At 31.1% G+C, this 23,008-nt stretch overlaps 2 protein-coding genes across 2 annotated transcripts; one reads left to right on the forward strand and one right to left on the reverse strand.

Annotated features, from left to right (window-relative positions):
• The first annotated feature begins 5,320 nt into the window (after positions 1–5,320).
• LOC132755808 (putative nuclease HARBI1) lies at positions 5,321–15,690 on the forward strand. Its single transcript, XM_060746727.1, has 8 exons — positions 5,321–5,706; positions 6,816–6,939; positions 10,131–10,174; positions 10,586–10,646; positions 10,828–10,945; positions 11,287–11,359; positions 11,581–11,762; positions 12,454–15,690. Exons 1-8 carry the CDS (start codon positions 5,497–5,499, stop codon positions 12,674–12,676), a joined length of 1,035 nt encoding a protein of 344 aa, XP_060602710.1. The 5' UTR covers positions 5,321–5,496; the 3' UTR covers positions 12,677–15,690.
• Positions 14,571–22,247, reverse strand: LOC132755801 (uncharacterized). Its single transcript, XM_060746721.1, has 9 exons — positions 21,841–22,247; positions 18,273–18,339; positions 18,010–18,108; positions 17,389–17,452; positions 17,025–17,081; positions 15,871–15,909; positions 15,331–15,381; positions 15,150–15,200; positions 14,571–14,707 (listed from the first exon to the last, which is right to left on the reverse strand). Exons 1-9 carry the CDS (start codon positions 22,038–22,040, stop codon positions 14,571–14,573), a joined length of 765 nt encoding a protein of 254 aa, XP_060602704.1. The 5' UTR covers positions 22,041–22,247.
• Positions 22,248–23,008: the final 761 nt, after the last annotated feature.

The raw sequence follows: 23,008 nt of genomic DNA on the forward strand, positions 1-23,008 counted from the left end.
ATGTTTCTTTTTTTTTAAAAATGTGCAATGTTTCTATTTTCAGAAATTGCAAAATTTTTAAAAATTGCGTAATGTTGCTATTTTTAGAAATTGCGTAATGTTTCTATTGTAAGTAATTGCGTAATGTTTCCATTTTAAAAAATTGCGTATTTTTTCTATTTTTAGAAATTGCGTAATGTTTCTACTTGTAGAAATTGCGTAATGTTTCTATTGTTAGAAATTGCGTAATATTTCTACTTTTAGACATTGCTAAATGTTTCTATGTTTAGAAATTGCGTAATGTTTCTATTTTTAGAAATTGCGTAATGTTTGTATTGTTAGTAATTGCGTAATGTTTTTATTTTTAGACATTGTGTTATGTTTTTATTTTTACAAATTGCGTAATGTTTCTATTTAGAGATTGCGTAATGTTTCTATTTTAAGTAATTGCGTAATGTTTCTTTTTTTAAAAAATTGCGAAATGTTTCTATTTTCAGAAATTGCTAAATTTTTAAATTTTTAGAAATTGTTTTCTATTTTAGAAATTGCGTAATGTTTCTTTTTTTTAAAAATGCGCAATGTTTCTATTTTCAGAAATTGCAAAATTTTTAAAAAATTGCGTAATGTTGCTATTTTTAGAAATTGCGTAATGTTCCTATTGTAAGTAATTGCGTAATGTTTCCATTTTAAAAAATTGCGTAATTTTTCTATTTTTAGAAATTGCGTAATGTTTCTACTTGTAGAAATTGCGTAATGTTTCTATTGTTAGAAATTGCGTAATATTTCTACTTTTAGACATTGCGAAATGTTTCTATGTTTAGAAATTGCGTAATGTTTCTATTTTTAGAAATTGCGTAATGTTTGTATTGTTAGTAATTGCGTAATGTTTTTATTTTTAGACATTGTGTTATGTTTTTATTTTTACAAATTGCGTAATGTTTCTTTTTTTTAAAAATGCGTTATGTTTCTACTTGTAGAATTGCGTAATGTTTCTATTGTTAGTTATTGCGTAATGTTTCTATTTTTAGCCATTGCGAAATGTTTCTATCTTTAGAAATTGCGTAATGTTTATATTTTCAGAAATAATAAACAAAACTAATGTGACAAGACAGACCAACTAAATTTATAAAAAGGAAACGTTAAGATATGTTCAAACCTTTCTATGTTTGCGTTTAGAAAATGTAAAAAGTCGAGCGTTGCCCCCGCCCGGCGGTGGCTCTTGTTTTGTTTGTGTATCCATGATAAAAGATATTAAAATTCGTCTCCCGGGTACTAACAACAGAAATATTACGCAATTTCTACAAATAGAATCATTACACAATTTCTAACAATAGAATTATTACGCGATTTCTACAAATAGAATCATTACGCAATTTCTAAAAATAAAAACATTACGCAATTTCTAAAAATAGAAATATTACGCAATTTCTAAAAATAGAAACATTACGCAATTACTTAAAAAAGAAACATTACGCAATTACTTAAAATAGAAATATTACGCAATTTCTAAAAATTTAAACATTACGCAATAATAACAATAGAAACATAACGCAATTTCTTAAAATAGAAACATTACGCAATTTCTAATAATAGAAACATTACGCAATTTCTGAAAATAAAAATATCAATTTCTAAAAATAAAAACATTACGTAATTTCTAAAAATAAAAGCATTACGCAATGTCTAAAAATAAAAACATTACGCAATTACTAACAATAGAAACATTACGCAATTTCTAAAAATAGAAACATAACGCAATTTCTAAAAATAGAATCATTACGCAATTTCTACAAATAGAAACATTACGCAATTTCTAAAAATAGCAACATTACGCAATTTCTAAAAATAGAAACATTACGCAATTTCTACAAATAGAAACATTACGCAATTTCCATAACTAGAAACATGACGCAATTTCCATAAATAGAAACATTACGCAATTTCGATAAATAGAAACATTACACAATTTCTATAAATAGAAACATTATGCAATTCTATAAATAGAAACATTACGCAATTCTATACATAGAAACACTGTTGTTGTTGTTGTTGATGATGATAATGATGATGATGATAGATCTGTTCTGTTATAATATGAAGTTGATCCCTTCAATAAAAATAAAGTTACAGTCAGTTACCGCCAAAACAATAAAAATTTCAACAATTTGACCTTCAAAGACAATGTCAATAATGAGTGAAGGTCAAAGTCTTTCGGTAAATTTTGAACAGTTATCTTTGAAGATTATTATGTTCAAGTTTGAAGACAATCCAATCAAAAATAACAAAGTTACAGCCAATAGTAGCCAAAAAATGTTTTTTGTTTGTTTGTTTGGATTTTTACGGCACGTCAACACATAACTGGCAAATCGTGCCAAATGCTATAATAGGCTTAAAATATTATGTAAAACATTGTAAATGATAATAGAAATGAGCCAATTAGATCCTAGAATACAAGTTTATCTCTTTCAAATAATCAACTATGTTTTTTGATGGAATTGTATTTAGCAGTTCTTTGAGTGAATTTACAGAATAACATCTATTGCGGGCCTGTGAAAAATCATGACATTCAAGAAGAAAATGCTTGACAGTAAACTTTTCATTACAACCTACACAGAAAGGGGCATTGTCATTTGTGAGGAGATAAGAGTGGGTAATTTTAGTGTGTCCAATTCGGCATCGAAGAAGAACTGTTTGATCACGGCGGTTTGACAGAGATAGAGATGGTGACATATCAAGAGATGGATTTATATCGTGAAGTTTATTAAAAACGGCATTGTCCCAATTTGCTTTCCATTCAGATGATACGAGTTTATTTATAGCCGGTCTAAAATCACAAGCAGATAATAATAAGTCAGTTTTTTGAAAATTTAATGATTGTTTAGCTAAAGAATCTACTTTTTCATTTCCTCGTATTCCTACATGGCTTGGAATCCAATATAATTTAACATATTTTGTTTTAAGTATATCATGAAATCGCAAAAGAAGTTTCTCTACCATGATATTGTCAGATTTTTTATTTTTAATGGATATTAAAATAAAAAGCGAGTCAGAAAATATCACAAATTTATCGTGGGTATGCAGTGCTATGTATGACAATACTAAATCGATAGCTTTTGATTCAGCAGTAAAAATTGATGCATTATCTGGTAACCTCATACTAGATGTAAAATTATTTTCAAACACAGCCCCACATACTTAGCAACCTTCTTTTGAACCGTCCGTATAAATATGTATAAAATCTTCATGTTCTTCCTTAATTGCTAGAAACTTCTCTTTGAAATATTCAGGTGAATTTGATGCCTTTTTTATATTTGAAATGTTAATATTTATTTCCGGGGAATTATAAGTCCAAGGTGGAACATCCTCATCGTCATTTTAAAGGATACTGTCTGGATTAATTTTAAGTTTATCTAAATCATCTTTTAAACGAAGGCCTAATGGTTTAATTTCCTTTGGTTTGTTAACAAATTTTTCAGTATAACTTGGTTTGAAAATAATATTTTTAGCTGGATTTTCCCTATTAGATGAAATTCTAGTTGCATATTGAAGTGATAGTTTTTTACGACGAAGATAAAGCGATGGTTCCCCAGCTTCCGCATATAGACTTTCTACAGGTGAAGTGCGAAAAAGCACCTAAAGCTAAACGTAAACCCTGGTGATGTATGGTATCTAGCATTTGAAGATATGATTTTCTTGCGGACCCATATACTACAGAACCATTATCTTATTTTGATCGGATAAGACTTCTGTATAATTTCAGTAATGTGAAAGAATTTGATCCCCAATTTGTACTTGATAAAACCTTAAGTAAATTTTAAAGCTTTCAGGCATTTAGTTTACAAATGTTTAATATGTGGTTTTAAAGAAAAGTTTTTTATCAAATACAATTCCTAGAAACTTAGCTTCATCAACTACTGGAATTTAGAACCAGATATGTAAAGTTCATGGTCATTATGTTGTTTTCGCAATCGGCAGAAATGAACACATTGAGTTTTTGACTTTTGAAAATTTAAAACCCATTTTCTATTTGCCCACTTCTGAATTTTATCTAAATTTTGTTGAAGTTGCCGTTGAATTGTTCTCATACTTTTCGATCGATAGCAGATTAAGAAAAAATCGTCTACATATAGAGAACAATCTATGCCTGGTGTAAGAGCGCTAGCAATATTGTTTACTTTAAGGCCTAAAAGTGTAACAGAAAGTATGCTTCCTTGAGGAACACCTGGTTCTATGAATATTTCAATAATTTGACCTTCAAAGTCAAGGTCATTTATGAGTGAAGGTCAAGGTATGTCTAGTTATTCTTAAGGGATATCCCTGAAGATAATTATGTTCAATTTTGAAGACAATCCATTCAAAAATAACAAAGTTACTGCCAATAATAGCCAAAAAAATGAAAATTTCAATAATTTGACCTTCAAAGTAAAGGTCATTTTTTGGTGAAGGTCAAGGTCTGGCTGGTTATTTTTAAGGGATATCCTTGAATATTATTAGGTTCAATGTTTCTATTTTTAGAAATTGCGTAATGTTTCTATTTTTAGAAATAATAATCAGAACTAATGTGACAAGACAGACCAACTAAATTTATAAAAAAGAAACGTTAAGATATGTTCAAACCTTTCTATGTTTGCGTTTAGAAAAAGTAAAATGTCGAGCGTTGCCCCCGCCCGGCGGTGGCTCTTGTTTTTTAGGTGTATCCATGATGAAAGATATTAAAATTCGTCTCCCGGGTACTAACAATAGAAATATTACGCAATTTCTACAAATAGTAACATTACGCAATTTCTAAAATTAGAAACATTACGCAATTTCTAAAAATGGAAACATTACGCAATTACTAACAATAGAAACATTACGCAATTTCTAAAAATAGAAACATTACGCAATTTCTAAAAATAGAAACATTACGCAATTTCTAAAAGTAGAAACATTACGCAATTACTTAAAATAGAAACATTACGCAACTACTAAAAATAGAAACATTACGCAAATGAAAATGACCTGATAGCGATATTTCTAAAGTTTTCTGCAATTTCCTCCTCTTTTGGGTACCTCTACGTGGTGAGGAGGAGTAACATATGTCCATTATGGGCGTGCGCTGCTGTGCGCCTGTATGACGGTATTTTAAAAAAAAAAAATTATGTGCATTGAATTGTTTTCATTTCGGGACCGTGTAAAATCAATAAAATCTTCAAGTATTTAAGAAATATATATCAAAGGACAAGGCATGACCAGCCGATTGACCAAAAAGCCGGGCTCACTTGGTCACCCGTCTACCCTAAATCAGAGGCCACAGCAGTGTGTTAGGAGTACTGGAGATCCCCGGGTATCCTTCAACTACCAGGGGCCCGTCTTATCAACGGTCGTACGACCATTTTTATCGTACGATTGTCGTACGTCGATCGTACGCTTTTGGCGGTGTCTTATCAAACGTCGCAGATTTCCTTAATCTTACGATTATCGTAAGATCATGCATTTTTTCTACGATTGCTAAGTAGCAGTCGCAGATCAAACAAAATGGCCGCCGTACTTCTTGTGAATCGACAACGCCGAAGGAAAAGCCGGACTTTTAGGCAGCGAATGGTGCATTTGGATTGCCTGAGTGATCAGGAAGTTGTGGCCCGCTATCGGCTTGATAAAGCTGCCATTTACGAGCTTGAAAGTATTTGCCGACAAGACCTTTCACCTTTGACAGGCCGGTCTTTTGCTGTTAGCAGCTTGACGAAGGTAAAAAATAAAATACTACTGTATAGTGTACATAAACCCATAGCAACGGCTCGCGTGCGAGTATAACGTTGTGGGAAAACAATTACCGGATAAAAGACACTAGATCTAATTTTTTTGACACGATACACCTAAATTTGATAGTTTTAATCAGCGTAATATAAGGTATTTTTTACTGTAATGGGGAATCTTTACACTCTTAAAATCATTATAATATATATATATTATTTGAATATTTAATCATTTCGTTATTTTGTTAACACCATATAATGTTTTGCTCGTTATAAATGCTACATATTCTTCAACATTTTCTTATAAATGCATGAAGTCCTACATGAATTAATGTTCTGTTTTCGTTAGCATTTGCTAGTTTGAAATCTATGTAAAATGCTTAAATAATCCAAGTCATCCAAAATAATTTTTTCCAAAACACATGTTTCCATCGATATACAAAAACATATAATCTGTATTCTACGGTGGCACAAAGGTGACATGTGTGTGTTTCTATATATATCTCGTGGCCACGAGATACTATGTCGTGGCCACGAGTTACTAAGTCACAGTGACGCTAAGTGTAAAATTAGCGACAAATCAATAAGTTGTATAAATTCTTCTTTTACAGGCTGGTGAAGTAGGGGTATCCTTGTACTACAGCACATGTCTAGTTAATTAGGGAAAGTAACATAAATGGTGTAATCTGATTGGTTAATTATCACGTGGCCACGACTTACCTATCTCGTGCCCACGACATAGTATCTCGTGGCAACGAGTTAGCTATCTCTCGGCCACGACTTCGTAACACGTGGCCACGACATAGTATCTCGTGGCCACGACTTAGCTATCTCGTGGCCACGACTTAGTAACTCGTGGCCACGACTTAGTAACTCGTGGTCACGAGTTAGCTATCTCCTGGCCACGACTTAGTTACTCGTGGCCACGACATAGTATCTCGTGGCCACGACATAGTATCTTGTTGCCACAACTTAGTAACTCGTTGCCACGGATAAATAAAAACACACACCTAAAAATCATATAAGATCTAGATATATTTTTATCAAAGTAATTTTATTTCAAGCACATCAATAAAGCAATTCGACTTTCTTTCATTGTAGGTTCTTATTGGACTTCGATACCTCGCAAAAGGAGATTTTATATCAGAAGTTGGAGACCTCCACGGGGTGTCTAAAGCCAGAGCTGCAGTTTACATTCACCAATTCATACGAAGTGTAAACCAGGGCTGGGAATCAAAACTGCGTCGTATCCTACAAAATGTAAACAAACGCCGCCATCTTGGAACGAAAAACGTATGTTTTTGTTAATAACTTTTTTTGTTGGAAATGACTGAAAACCAGATATATGTATTAACACGCTACACTATTTTCCGCTTCGTTCGGTATATGTTGCTTCCACAACTATTTTGTAAAACAAAAGTTATAGCGAACTTGCAACTCGAAGCAGGGCAGAATTTTTATGAAATTGTGTGGATACGACGCAGTTCATATTGCTTTTTGTATCGTTTTTTCCTTCAAATCAGTAATATTTATATTTCAGAGTTCACCATAAACTTCGAAATATAATTTTGCATCATTTACTAACAAATTCTCTAAAAAAAGATGTTTATTTTCTAAGAAAATAATATGCTTTTTACGAAATGATACGACGCAGTTGAAAATGAAATATGATACGACGCAGTTGTATTTTTGGTTGTATTTTTTGTTTTTTTCAACAGGGATAATTTATAAATTTATAATATATTTCTTTTTTTATGGAATAATCACTTGCCCTAGATACCAAAATCCCAGATCATTTACGGTGTATAGCAATGTTATGTTGCTTTTGATTATTTAGAATACATTGTGTCATGTCTAATATAACATTTAATTTGAAAGTTTACATTGCGGAAGCTACTTTTCAGTTAAACATGAACATGTAACCTAATTGATCATAATATCTGAAATAATTTCTTATATTTTCCCGTATGTTCAATATCATCCCTATTTTTTTTTTTTGCCAAAAAAATGTAGAAATCTATTAACTTGAATTCATTTTGGCTAGCTACGCTCCAAGTTACATGTAACTGTGGTTCTGCATGTTCTGGGTATATGACTGCTTTTTGTGTTCAAACTTTTACTCTACACATTAGCTTTACTAGGGGCGAGGACCTCAGGCGCGCCTTTGTGCATTATTTTAGGCAAAATGTTGCACCTGCAGAGAACCATCGACATTTTGAAACTAGCTTGATAGGTTTTCCAGACGAAAGAATAAAAAGTCCCTGGCGGTTTTCAAATTCATAGCAGTTCAGTTCAAGTGATTTGAGTTCAGTAAACATAAACAGTTCGGCCTCGGTCGGACACACCTGTGTGATTTGTTTTTCAACAAAATTTGTTAACGTCAGCTGTACAAATAAGCAGCTTTCTTATTAACTTCTAGCGTGAAGTTTTAAGATTATAATAATTTGAATTCATTATAAAGAGAGTAACATTTAAATTTCTTATTTCGATATGACTAGCAGAGAAATTTTCAATTTAACAGGGGGTAATCCTCTGTGAAGTCATTTTCTGAAAACTTTTGTTTAAGTTTTTAGGCAATTCATTATCAAATAAAAATCTAATAAAAATCACACTTTAGTATGAAGGTATGTTAAGATGCCATGTCTCTAGTCTGTTGAAAATTCGATGCGATAATCTGACCTAAATTTTCTGTTCAATATTGTAAAAAATTCTTCAATACTGTTGAAAGATGGTGTCTGCCTATATCTGTATCAAATTTATCGGTGCACAGCGTAAAATACCCTTGCAAAACGGACACATTTTTCACAAAATAATTTGTAGTTGTATCATATGTAACTCGATTTTGAAAATTTAAAGTTTTTTAATGGAGAAGAATGATACTTAAATGCAAATATAGAAAATACATTCCGTAGACCTTTCCTCATCGGCGATACGACAAATCAGCGGTAAAGTTCCGCGGCGCAGAACATAAAATGACTAAACGGAACGCATAACCTACTTGCAAAAATATATTGTAATATAATTTTAAAAATTCAATGTTCAGTTTCAAATAATAAAGCTCATGTGTTCTCACCGATTATTAAGAAAACGAATACAATAAAATCGGCACGCAAAAGACATAAGTAATAACGGAATTGACGGAAATTGTTGCAATTACAAGTAACAAAGGTAGGCATGCAATTTGCGCATAGCTCTCTTCCGATAGCACTGAGACCTTTTCAAAATTTGTAATTCTTTCTTTTTAAAAAAAAAAAAGAAAAAAAAAGGGTCATTCCTGATTAATACAGGGTCAAGGAGAGGTTACACTGGAATATTGAATTTTGTATCAAAAATAGTAATCACTCCCATTTCGAACTCATGGGAACAATTTTAGAAGCATGCTTAGGCAACACTGGAACACGTTGTCATATGGGTGTGCGATCACGTGTTTCAATGTATATTGCATTTGATACAGCTTTTCGGAATATGTAGATGCTTATGATAGGTACTAAAATGCGACCGAAAAATGTAGCCTTAATAGAATTGTATTACATTTCCATTTTTATGGAACCAATGAGTGCCCTCTGCTTTTGACTTAAGTTGTAAACAAGAAATGTTGTTGGACGTTATTAGCAAACCTAGCACATAATTTAAAAAGTTTAACCAATATGCAGCCTGCAATGAAAATACAACTGCGTCGTATCATATTTTCTTTTCAACTGCGTCGTATCATTTCGTAAAAAGCATTATTTTCTTGGAAAATAAACATCTCTTTTTGATGAAAGTTTAGTAAATGATGCAAAATTATGTTTTGAAGTTTATGGTGAACTCTGAAAATAAGTATATAATTGATTTGAAGCAAAAACCGGTACATGACGCAATATGAACTGCGTCGTATCCACACAATTTCATAAAAATTTTGCTCCGCTTCGAGTTGCAAGTTCGCTATAACTTTTGTTTAACAAAATAGTTGTGCAAGCAACATATACCGAACGAAGCGGAAAATAGTGTAGCGTGTTAATACATATATCTGGTTTTCAGTCATTTCCAACAAAAAGAGTTATAAACTAAAACATACATTTTTTCGTTCCAAGATGGCGGCGTTTGTTTACATTTTGCAGGATACGACGCAGTTTTGATTCCCAGCCCTGTAAACCTTCGATTAAAGAATATTAGGTGAGTATGTGGAGCTGTACACATATACAAGTAATTTTACTTACTTATAATAAATTCTATAATAGGACAGGGTTATATTGAATCTAATTCAATTTAATTTCTGAGACACTTCGTCAATTAGCATCCATTGATATTCTCGTGATTACATTCATACACAGTACTTAATTAGTCTATTGCTCAATACAAATCTGTGCAAAATTTTATCTATTTTTACTAGATATATTATTTGAAAAAAAACTAAGGCAATCCTGTATATCACAGGTAAATATGCACCAGATGTTTGCTGTATGTTTGGTACCCCATATGTAAAACATATGTGTTTCATGTGTTTTGAACAACATGTGTTTAAAGACATGTGTTTTTCATATGAAAGATTAACATATGTAAACAGTACCATATGAAAAGCATGTGTCATCAAGGATATGTGGAACTCATGGTTATCACATGTTTCTATATGAATAAGTTTTCATAATTATGTATAATATATGTGAACTTTCATATATTTTTCATATGTATTATATATTCTGCAAACTTTACACTTTTTACAGTTTCTATTAGATTCTAAATGATTGTACATAAATTTTTAAAAGATACTTTGTTCATGCATATATATGTGCAACTTACGGTTCTTTAATCAGTACATATACTCTTTTCATTTAACGTCTATAATTAAATACCACTGTACTTTTATTTCAGATTTCCAACTGAGAGGTTAGTCAAGTTTACATCATTTGAAGAGGAAATTCTATGAGAAATGTAGAATTCCAAACGTAATCGGTAATTGATCATTAATTACTGAACATTAGTTTCATATATACATATATATTAAAAGCAATGTTTTAAAATATAATAATTATGCTTTTGGAAATGCTTGTTATATTGTTTCTACAGGCACAAGTGACACTTCTTTGTATACAATCCTTACTAAGAATTATCAATTCAGATTCTTTTTTTGTAGGAGCAGTAGATGGAACCCTCATCCCTATTCAGGGTCCATCACAGGATGAGGCAGCTTATGTCTGCAGAAAAGGATTCCATGCTCTTAATGTTCAGGCAGTAGTCGATGCTGAAATGAGGTACACTATTTTATGTCAAACATTCAAGTCAGTAGTGTGTTAAATTACAAAAAAATTATAAAATAGAATCTAATTTAGTTTCTTAATCCAAGAAGTGTCCCAGGAGGAACTTATTTTCATTTGATAACTGTTTAAATCAATATAATGAAGATGAACTTAACATACACTTTTATAACATTAAAATGCTAAGGAGAAAAAAGGGAAGCATACTACTGGCAATTTATAAAAAAAAAGTTCAACTTCACATAAATTTATTAAATCAATATATTTCCTGTAGATTAATGTATCAAATTGATGTAGCTGTTGTAGATTTACTTATCAAATAAATATACTTCTTGTAGATTCACAGATGTTGTCTCAAGGTGGCCTGGTTCACAGCATGATGCGGCCATTTTCAATGCTTGTGGGTTAAAGGTAAAATTTTTCACAATAAATTTCTCATGACATGAATTAAAGCTGCATTACCCTTAATGGACTTAAAATCATATTAGTAAATGCTTGTGCTAACCTCATACTAAATGATTAAGGACAAAAATATTTTTTCTTTCTGATTTTATCTAGCTTTTGTGAATTTTCTAAAGAAAATTATATGTCATCTGAAAATAACTGCTTCATGATGATCTATCATTTTTCAGACACATTTAGAACAAAGTAACAATGGGTTGTTATTGGGGGATAGTGGGTATCCTCTAAGGAGGTACCTCTTGACCCCAAAGGTGAATCCGACAACACCACAAGAGGAAGCCTTCAATAAACACCATAGCAGAGGCAGAATGGTGGTAGAAAAAGCCTTTGGTATACTGAAGTCACGTTTCAGGTAAAATATTGCATATCATTCAAAGTAATTATTGTATTAGTTTAGTTTATAGTACAAATTTATTTTAGTTCGATTGCGTTGGAAGCTATAAGCTTATTGAAACACTCTTGAATCCGTTCCTGGAACCAACCAGTACTAATTAAGCAATGAATGTAAAGTTTCTTGCTCAAGGAAACAACGGCATGGCCCTAACAGGATTTGAACCCACGCGGTCAGCAATCCTTAGATTAATAGTCCGACGCGTTAACCACTCGGCCACGCCGCCAAATTGTATTGATCCATTTTATCATAATGTGTTTCACTATATGACCTTTATTGATAATGAATTTACAATATGTTTATATGATGCTGTCCCAACTTTGATCTCTACTTCTGGCCCTATTTTTGTGAAAATGTCATGCCACTGAAGTAATGACATACCACATGAAACAAATAACATACATGAGCCGTGTCACGACAAAACCAACATAATGGGTTTGCGACCAGCATGGATCCAGACCAGCCTGCGCATCCGCGCAGTCTGATCAGGATCCATGCTGTTCGTTTACAAACCCTATAACAAGTAGAAAAACTGTAAGCGAACAGCATGGATCCTGATCAGACTGCGCTCTGGTCTGGATCCCTGCTGGTCGCAAACCCATTATGTTGGTTATGTCATGACGCGGCTCATATATTTATGCCTTTATTGCAGATGCCTACACAAAAGTGGTGGTGTTCTACCGTTTTCACCAGAAAAGAGCAGCCAAGTTGTGGTAGCATGTATGAGGCTACATAACTTTTGTAAAACTAGAGGAGTACAAGAGCCTGTGGAGATCATCACACAGGATGATGATGATGATGATGATAATAATTTACCAAATGGAGATGACAGAAGTAATAATAACATTAGACAGGAATTAATTAATTTATTCTGAAAAAATGTTTTTAAGACATAGAAATTAAAATATAATTACTTGTTCTGGTCACTTGAAATATAACATTTCACTCAATTAAAACAATTAAATCTATGTTTTGATCTCAATTAAGCACCCATGTATTACTTAAAAGAATTACTTTGTATTTCACATAAACCAAAATTAGCACAGTACAGTAGTTAACTTATTGTCAGAGTCAATGATACCTTTGATAAGAAAAAATTATATTTGTAATGAATAATAAACATTAAAGGGGTTAAGTAGTAATATTAAATAATATAAGTAAACTATACATGTGAAAGCTATTCAGTTAATATGTTGAATATTAATTTGTGATTTCATGAAATACATTAATTCATTGAATCATTGTGAAAAATAACTACTAAAAATATAGCTTTCAGAAATATCCCCTTGTCTTACAACTATACCTGTTAAATATTAATAATTCAAATACTGCACATTTTTTAACATCATTTTTCATTGGAATACAATGATGTTTAAATTTATGATTGAAGAATTTTTTTCCCTCTAAAAATGTTGTTTGCTGTATTATGACTTTGTTACAAAGATTTCTGATAAGTTATATGGCCATTTAAAAGAATTTGTTTGCAAATTATAACCCTCACCTTGTGACTAGGTTATATAAGCAAACAACCATTTAAATGGGGTAATATAACCTGTCAAAATTCTTTTTTAACTAACAGTATAACAAGTTTCATGTTGATGTCTTTTATAGCTTTTAAATCATTCTATATTACAGGCAATTATGTAAATCCAAGGGTATATAATGAGTGTAAATTTGATTTAAGTTATTACCATCCTAATGGGCACTATAAGGAACTAAAAAATTGACATCATAGGTCAATAAATAATAAATGCTAAAACAAAACCGTCTTAAATTGACAGACCAAATTAAAGTATTATGCTTATCCAAGGGTCTATAATGAGTGTAAATATGATTTAAGGTAGAACACCCTAATGGGCACTATAATGAACTGTAAAATTGACAACATAGCACAGTTATATGCCCTAAATATCACCTGTATGCAAAATTTAAACAAAATTTACCGTGTGGTTTATGAGTTATGGAAATTTTTCTGAATAAAACTTTGCCATTTAGAAGGGCTTTTTTCAGAAATAAGGAATCTCTAAATAATCTATAATATCATCATTATGAAAAATGTTTTCCTATTGCTCATTGTTAAGAAACAAAAAATGACATTTAGGTAACAAATTAAACAAGCAAAATGATTGTTTTTAAACTATTTTTTTTAATATGTATAAAAATGTAACCCTACCCCACCCACTTTTAACACTTATTTGACCATTTCCATATGTAAAAAGCCTTACTTAAAATATCCCTTAAATTTTCCACAATGAGGGGCTGTTTTCAAAGTTTGCCATAATTTTCTTAAATGTATATTGGTTGGTCTTGCAAAATATAAAAAACTTTTACCATGTAGTTTTTATTTTTTAAAACTTTGAAAATATCTGGTATCATATTTGCTATTAAATTTGGCATTATTTAGTAAATAGATACCTACAATAATTTAGTTCTGGCTTCCATAACTTTATATGTCGCTTTTATTTTGACGTTATGACAGTAAAGAACAGGTCTAGCAATACCTGTTCGCTGAAGTATCTTGAGCTAACAATAATTATATAATTAAAATGAAACACTTTATTCTTCCATTAGGAATCTGATAGATTAATAAAAAAGTTTAAAAGAAAAAGAAAATTGACCCTTCTGGGGATTGAACCCACGGCCCTCATTTTCAATGTAGTTAACAGTAGTTCTAGCCTATTTGAATACTCTTCAAAGCGGTGGTAATGCATTAGGATGGTAATACCTTAAGTTAAAATATGTTTAGGAAATAATATCAGTCTTTTCAATTTAACAGGATAATTTGTTAAGTAATTTATCAAAGTTTGCATTTAAGGTTTTGAAATTTTCATTTAAAGATGAAACTTGGGCAACTAAATCCCTCATTACAGCAGTTTGCTGTATAACTAGTTCTTCAACACGATGACCTGAAATAAAATAAAGAATATATTTACAACCCTTAAATCAATACAATCTATTTCCTTTGTAAATACCATTTGTTTTCATAATGTATTAATTATAATTTTAAAGCCTTTTGTTCCGTCATTGGCATAGCAGCAAATTAAATGTTTTTCTGATAACAGACAATCTTGTTCGATAAAATTTATTTGTCGCCTACAGTCATAATATTTTGAAAATGTGACTTTATCAAAACTGAGATAAACTGCCATCCTACATAAAATGAAATTATGATCTATATGAATGAAGAATGTTGAAGCTTTAAATTGTTCGAGCAGTAAAGTACTTGTGGAAAAGCTCCATTTTTGCATGAAAAAACTTTGATTACAATCATAACTGTTAGATAAATAGATAACTAGATGATATTTATGATGGTCATTGTTTTTAATTAATTACATGTATCATACTCACTTTCATCTCTAGATGTGTTTGCTTCCGGTACACTCTTTCTTGTTGAAGCATCTGAAATTTATATTACAATGTATAATAAGCAAGTGATTATCTATGTGATAAGTTAAAGTTTACTCATAGTTAACATGAGAATAATAGTTGCATAAAAGAAATCATTGATTGTTAAAAGAATGATACTTACTATCATATTTTGCCCTCTTGAGTGAAGGTTCACTATCCTCTATGGTGGACCCTAAAATATATAATGTACACATTTTATGTAACAATGGATTCTGATTCATGTACAGTCATTTATAGCAAACATACTGTCTGTTTCAAAGTTCATATTTTAATGAGAAGGTTTATTATGTAAAAAGTTTGGTGCCATTGATGAAATGTGACCCATGTAGTTATATATTGTAAATATGTTGCCACATGATCTAATGGCTTTGTGAAATGAAGATACATTTATAGACATTCAAGATGTAGTATGTAATGACTTTAGTCCAATGAGCTTAAAGGAGTTGATCATGACTGTAATATTAAATAAATTGAAACCCAACAGAGACTTTGTTTTTTTTCCATTTGCTACACATATCTATATCTTATGGGTGATCTGTGGTTCTACTCAGGTGCATGCTTTTCAAGGCCTCAGTTCGCAATCACTAGTATGTTGAATCTTGTAAGTTAATAAATGAATAATAATAGAATTGGAGTAATACTATAACATAATAATACTTACTGTCATATTTTGCCTTCTTTGGCACTGGCTCATTATCACCTACAATTTAATGTGCATGAGTATTATTGAATTATTTCCAGCTTTAAATAAGGAATAAAATGACAGTTGTTTATGTTAATGAAGGTATTTTTTCATAAATATATAAAGGATATTCAAGTTTTTTCTATAAATACATGATTTATTTTCATCGAGTGGTATGAAAATAAATATTTCATGAGTGGCGGTAGCCACGAGTGAAATATGGTAATTTTCATGCCACAAGATGAAAATAAATCATGTATCTATAGAAAAAACTTGAATTTTCTGTTTATTATATACATTTTTCTCTTTCTGGATATAAAAATTTGCAAGACTTTCCCTTAAATTTTGAGTACTGGCAGAATTTAAAAGAAAGTAGTCCGGCAACACCAGTGAAAATACGGAAAATATGTTTCACTGCAGTGAAAAATAAATTTTTACAGTGAAAATACGGAAAATGAAAATATGCATTTTATTTCATCAATATTTCTCAAAATTTCATTTAAAAGTATATAATAAATATGTATACAAGTTTCCAGAAAATTTAAGAAAGCTTTTCTTTTTGAGTTTTGGTTTATTTTGGCACACTTAACCTCAGTTAAATCAAATGCAACAATCCTATCATTTTTTATAAAAAGTGACATGGTGTGACTATAAATAATTTTAACAATACATGTCAACATATATTATTAATAAGACATTATATACTTTGTTAAATTGCTGAATAAACATTATGTAAATATTTGTGTGACTTTTCTAATTGTATATTTCTGCTCATGACTGTATACCTTACATGTATATAAATATGTATACATCTACCTAGATACCTATTATAGAAAATGACAGCTTAGTTTATGTAACATTATAATGTTAAATCATAGAAAGACAGATACACTTATCTACTATCACCCACAATAAATTCCAATATACATAATAGCATGACTGCAAACATTGACTGCCTGACCAATGAAAGAGAAAATATTAAACTCATTTTGAGTAATCGGCTTTTGTCAATTAAGGATATTTGGAAACTTGATAATTACTGTAACATTGAAAATAATGAAATTTCCAAACAAATCATAATAAATGTATTATCAACATTTTTACAACATTTACATTTATATACATGTACTTACAGTTTGTCTCACTTCCAACAGGAAGGTCTGGAATTGCAAGGCCAGGATCATTGTTTTCTGAAAATGGAATACATTATACAGTTATATCAGTAACAGAAATAAAGAATTCAATCTATGTTTATCATAATTAATTTTTTATCATAATTAATTTTATTTATCTATGTTTAACTTGGGAACAAATGTCTTAATTTTCTTAAAATAGTCTATTCATTTAATACTGTTAAGATGTTTGGATTAAGTAATTGTGCTTCACTTATAATTTATTTTAAGTAAATTTGTTCATTCATCATGAAATTCATTCACACAAATGACATGATCACAGTATCATTCTACATGTAGTTATAAGTGCAATACAAAACTTTACCAAGAAAGGTGTCTGCACCATTTTTTATCCCCTCTACACTGCAGGTGGGTATTGTCTGTAGAATCTGTGTAGAAATAGCCATGTATATAGAAAATTTGTGAAAAGTCAGGAGATTTGAAATGATAAACTGGTGTGTAACCCTTTACATATAATCTTAAAAAAGTAAGTTTATAGCTTCATTAATGTTTCAGAAACAAAAAAGATATGCAGGATACTTTTTAAGTGGACATTACATTTTTAAAAAAGCAATGATGATGATATTTGTTTGTATGTAACATTTATTAAAGAAAAAATATAGGGAAAGGACAGTACAGATCACATATAAATTATAGGGAAAAATATTTCCATACTAGCCATTCTACAACAATTTTCTATCATACATCTTCAACTTAGTCTATTAATAAACTTTACATATGAGATATTTGTATATAAGACAATGTTGATCTTAAGAAACTGTCAATGTCAATGTCAGAACAGTGTTGCAGAAAAACTGCAATTATAAGAAGGAAATTTGCAATGGGAAGTAATTTAAAAGCTGGAAAAACAGTTTATGTATCTTCAGACAATGTCTATTTTTTTCTATGATGGTTAGATAATACTAACTATTAAATCTACTGATACCTTGCTCTCCCATGCCTCCAGGTCTAATATGGGGGCTGGGCCACCACCTGTTTTCCGGGTTTCTGCAATGTACTGAATGGTTTTCTTCTTGGTTTGTGACTGAAAAGATAATCAATCATATGTATTACCCGTAAATAAAATTCCATTTGTGTCTGTAATGAATGCAGAAACTTAAAGTATCTAGAAACTGTCAACACCTTACCTCACCTTCTTGTACTTGTGTTAAATAAATTTAAAAGAAATTTTAGCATTAAAATACAAACCTTTAAGTCAATCCATTTCTTTTTTACTTGTTCAAGCGTCCTTGAACACCCACTTACACTGTTCACACTGAAATAAATCAAATTTAGAGATTTATAATATATGCTCAAATTTGACATTAGAAAATATTGATAACTGCTAAATATTATATATGTAAATATATAACAAACACATTCTGACTTCACACAAAGTAGATAACTTATATTTAAAATTCTACATGTCATATGTGGTCTCAATGTAAATATTAAGAACCATTTAAAAACTGGCAGTTTTTTTTTAAAAAGACCAACTTCACTTGTCCTGTTTAGGGGAACACTGTGAGCTTCCCATACATACTTTATTCATTATTTTATTAATTCAGTAAATATTTCATTGATTTCAATAATTTTCTGTGATTAAAATATTATACTAACTTAAGGATAAACATATAGTATATATTTAAGGATAAGGGAATCATGAAATTTTAGTAATAAGTGACAAGTGTACAATATTTATTTGCAAATACAAAAAAAGTTAAGAAAGATTAGAAAGAAGATTGATAACTTAAAGACACATTATGCATATTTGTTATTTCTTTAGAAACTTGTCAAACATGTGTTAAATAATGTTTGATAATGATTTAGGAACCTGTAAGATGATTAACAACTGAAGTAATTTAACAGCACTAAATGTGCAGTGATGTGTTGTTAAGGTAGCAAAATGTAAACAAAGTACACATGAAGTATTTTGACTTCCATAACAGGACCTGGAATTTATGTCAATAATTTTTTTTTTCTCAAGACATTAATGCTGTTATTGAATAACATAATTTCAATGTCATGTACCAGTGTTCGAAATTTAGCAGTAGTCCGAAAGCCCCTGACTACTAAATTTCTCCTCGGGCTACCAACTTTCCACAGTAACAAGCCCGACTAGGCTACTGTATTTTCAGAGGCAATATATAAACAACTGTTTTGAACAAATAAATCATGCTAGTGAAATGACTTTTGGGCTAGTGTATATTCCAATCTGGTAGTCTGACAAGCCTAGTTGATTCAAATATGAATTTCTTACACTGCTGTACAATTTACCAATTCACTATAATTATACCAATTACCATCATAGGTATTTGTTAAACTATGACAACCATTTCTGATGCTTAATTAGGCTTTAAGTAAGAAAAGTATATTGAACCCTTTTATTGATTATACTTAAACAATAAAAACAAACTTGTTTCCTCAAAACAGAAGTAGAGTTGACATGTACTGTAAATGTTCTAGTCCTATGAAAAATATACAGTTGCTGTGTAATATGCTGGGCTAGCAAATCATGCATGTGATTTAACAGATTCAAAATTGTATGATGCAGAAAACAGAGCCCCAGAAGTATTAAATATACAAATGTGACAATGAGTGGCATGATTTATTAACCTAACTAACAACTTCTGATTCACTACCCTAACTAACAAATTCACAGTGGCCTTTGTTAATTTTATACTATAATAATCTAAACCAGTCTATTTTATAGAATTGGTCAACTTATAGAAAGTGGCAATTGGTCGAATTTATTTTATGCCAAAAATTTGTAAAATTTGCTGAAAAATGAATGAAAGAAATAACATAAAATATGGGTCAAAATAGTTAAATAGAGGGATCGAAAATAAATGCCATGATGGTCACCAGATATAAACAATTTATTTTTTCAATTTTATATTTTAAATGGCACTTTATTATGCCCTTAATGAGATAGACTACCCAAATCAGTTGCTGATAAGTTCTTACTCTTTTTTTTTATTTTTAAAGTAACTTAACAATTACTGAAATACACTGAAAATCTAAGACACATAAAATTCTTAATATAAATGTTAAATATGAAGGAAAGCTTGGCCTTGTTTTAGTTTGCAAATATGATATAAAATAAACGCTTACATTGACATATTAAATTACCATTCACATCTGTATTTTTTTCAGTATTTCTATGTAGACCACTAAAGTTTAAAAACTGAACTTTATTTCCAGATCTTTTATAATTATGTTTTAAAGCAGTTTCTGGAAACCAAATTTGATGTTAACATAAAAATACTTATAATATACCAATTTAAAAAATAAACAGTGTCATCCTCCTACTATGCTGAACATACAGCCGCCTTTACCTTCCCCCTGCCCCCGACGGCACGAAACATCCAAATATACCCAAATGCACCCAAATATACCCAAATATATAGCAATATTTATTTTTGTTTGTATAAAATATAGATTATAATGAGAAATAAATTAATATTTATTAAATATAATATGACTTAGCCTGTTATAATTTTCATTCATTCCGTTGAAATGGACAATTACGATGTTGTAAGGAAATAAAGTTGTGACATTTGCTTATCTTAGTACTTACTATATAGGTTCTTTATGAATGTATTTGCAATTTTAACCCTTTCCCCCATGAGCATATTGTGAAAAATGGCCGTTTTCACTGAAAAGCCTCCTGTTACAAGTTCAAACTGCTATGAAACTATGGAAAATGCTTCAATACTAATCAAACTTTGCACAAATGTTGACTGGACCATTGCCTTTGTAACGACATGCTTAGTCTTAAATTTCCTGTTACCATGGCAACGAGGGGACATCTCAAAATTGCCGAAAATCACGATTTTGCCTCGATTTTTTCCATCAAAATTTATTTCAAAGTGCTGCAACTTCTCAAGGGATTGAGATAGAGTCAAAGGCTTTTAAGCGTTGGTTAAACGTTACATTATGGTCGACCTGGGGTCATTTTTAGCCTCTCACAAGTCCAAAATTTTCTTGGCGATGAGGGGGACTCCGCCCCCCTTCAAAACCCCCGAACAGAAAGGGGCACATCCCCCTTCTGGCAACCCCCGATGTATCTTTTGGATGGGGGGCGGCGCCGAAAAAGTGCTCAATTTTTTTAGCAACATTTCTCAAACGAAAACTTATGTTTAGGGCCCAAATAGGACATTTTTTCACTATTTGAGGCCCCAAAAAGGGGGGGGGTCGAAAGTGCGTTGTTTCGCGTATATATGTGGTAAAGGGTTAAATCACGATATGATATTTGTTGTCTATTGTACTACACTTACATTTTTAAGGTGTAATTTTGTTGAAATTTCCTATCATATACATGTGCCCATGTTATTTAAAAAAATAGTTTTAATGGTGTAAATATAGACTGTATTTTGGTTCAAAACACAATGATATGGAAATGTATATTTGGGTATGGTTGATTATATATATTAGTGAAAATGTATATTGTAGTCATGATAAAAACAGCACTTTTTTAGGATAAAACATATATTTTTAGTATAATTGGGAAATATTTGGTTATATTTGGGCAGTATTTGGGTATATTTGGGTATTTCGTGCTGCCCCCCTGCCCCCACCTAAAAAAAATACATCAAATTACATAATTTTTTTCTTTCACTTTTACAAACAATACTGTGCTGTTTTCCCAACCATTTGTGTATTTCATCTTTATTAATTGAATGTACAAAAGTCAATAATCTGATTTTCTCTTTTGCTTAATAATGTCTGTTTCCCCTGAGAAAGATCGAAAATATCAAAGTCGGAAAAATCATACCTTTCAGTCACATCGACCCAAAATCTGACCTTATCGGCGGCTGTGAGTGACGAGGAAAATTTTCCTGTCGCCACAGTAGCATCCTCACACTTGCTGATGAGCATATCTCGCTCATCAGCGGACCAGTTTACTTTTTTACCTTTCTCCATGTTTTCTGACATCTGAGAATTAAAGCAGACGTCGTCTTTCAAGTTTGACATTAAAATGCGCGTTACCTCCTTTTTTGAAGAGTACGTGTTAGTGCGCAGGCGTAAGAATCGTACGCTTATGAAAATTGTAAGATTTTAGGTTGAACGTACGACCGCGTTGATAAGACACTCTTACGATCGAGCGTACGACAATCGCAGATCAAAATCGTACGCTTAGATTTCCAAAATCGTACGATCGTTGATAAGACGGGCCCCAGATTCTTAGTGTTATGTTGTATTTTTTGTTTCAGTTAAGAAAAATGAAAAAGAAACAATAAACGGTAAAACTTAGTTTACTAGAACCTACATTTTGACTTTAATTGGCGATTCTTCTCAATAATTGACTTTTCGTTTTAAAATTCAATGTATTTTAAGTATATTTCTTACTTATATTATGCAAATGCAGAATTATAATTTCATCAGTCAAAGTGTTCCAGAGATCGATTGTAAACTTTTGCTCTTAATTTGACGATTTGGGAAGAAACTTTTTTTGATATAAATTCTTGTGATATCAGCGGAACATGGCACGAAGATAACAAGGGGTCAGCGTTTAGTTACGTAATGACGTAATGCAGTCTCCTTCTTCCAAAATACCAAGTTACACAGGATAAGCACCAAGCTGACACCAATGAGGAACTTTATTTATTTATTTGCTTGTTTGGGTTTAACGGCAACACTGACACATCACTGCATGGTCATACCGAGCCGAATAATTTTATAATTAAGCCTAAAATAGAGTGGTACAAGTCAATTTTTTAAATCTTTGGGTTTAACGGCAACACTGACACACCACTTGTCATACCGAGCCGAATACTTTTATAATTAAGCCTAAAATAGAGTGGTACAAGTGAATTTTTTAGATCTTTGGGTTTAACGGCAACACTGACACATCACTGGTCATACCGAGCCGAATACCTTTATATGTAAGCCTTAAAAGAGAGTGCTACAAGTGAATTTATTAAATCTTAGAATACAAAATA

Source organism: Ruditapes philippinarum, unplaced genomic scaffold (assembly GCF_026571515.1).
Source record: "Ruditapes philippinarum isolate M1 unplaced genomic scaffold, ASM2657151v2 ctg2752_1_1_1_1, whole genome shotgun sequence".
Classification (NCBI taxonomy): Eukaryota; Metazoa; Mollusca; class Bivalvia; order Venerida; family Veneridae; genus Ruditapes; species Ruditapes philippinarum.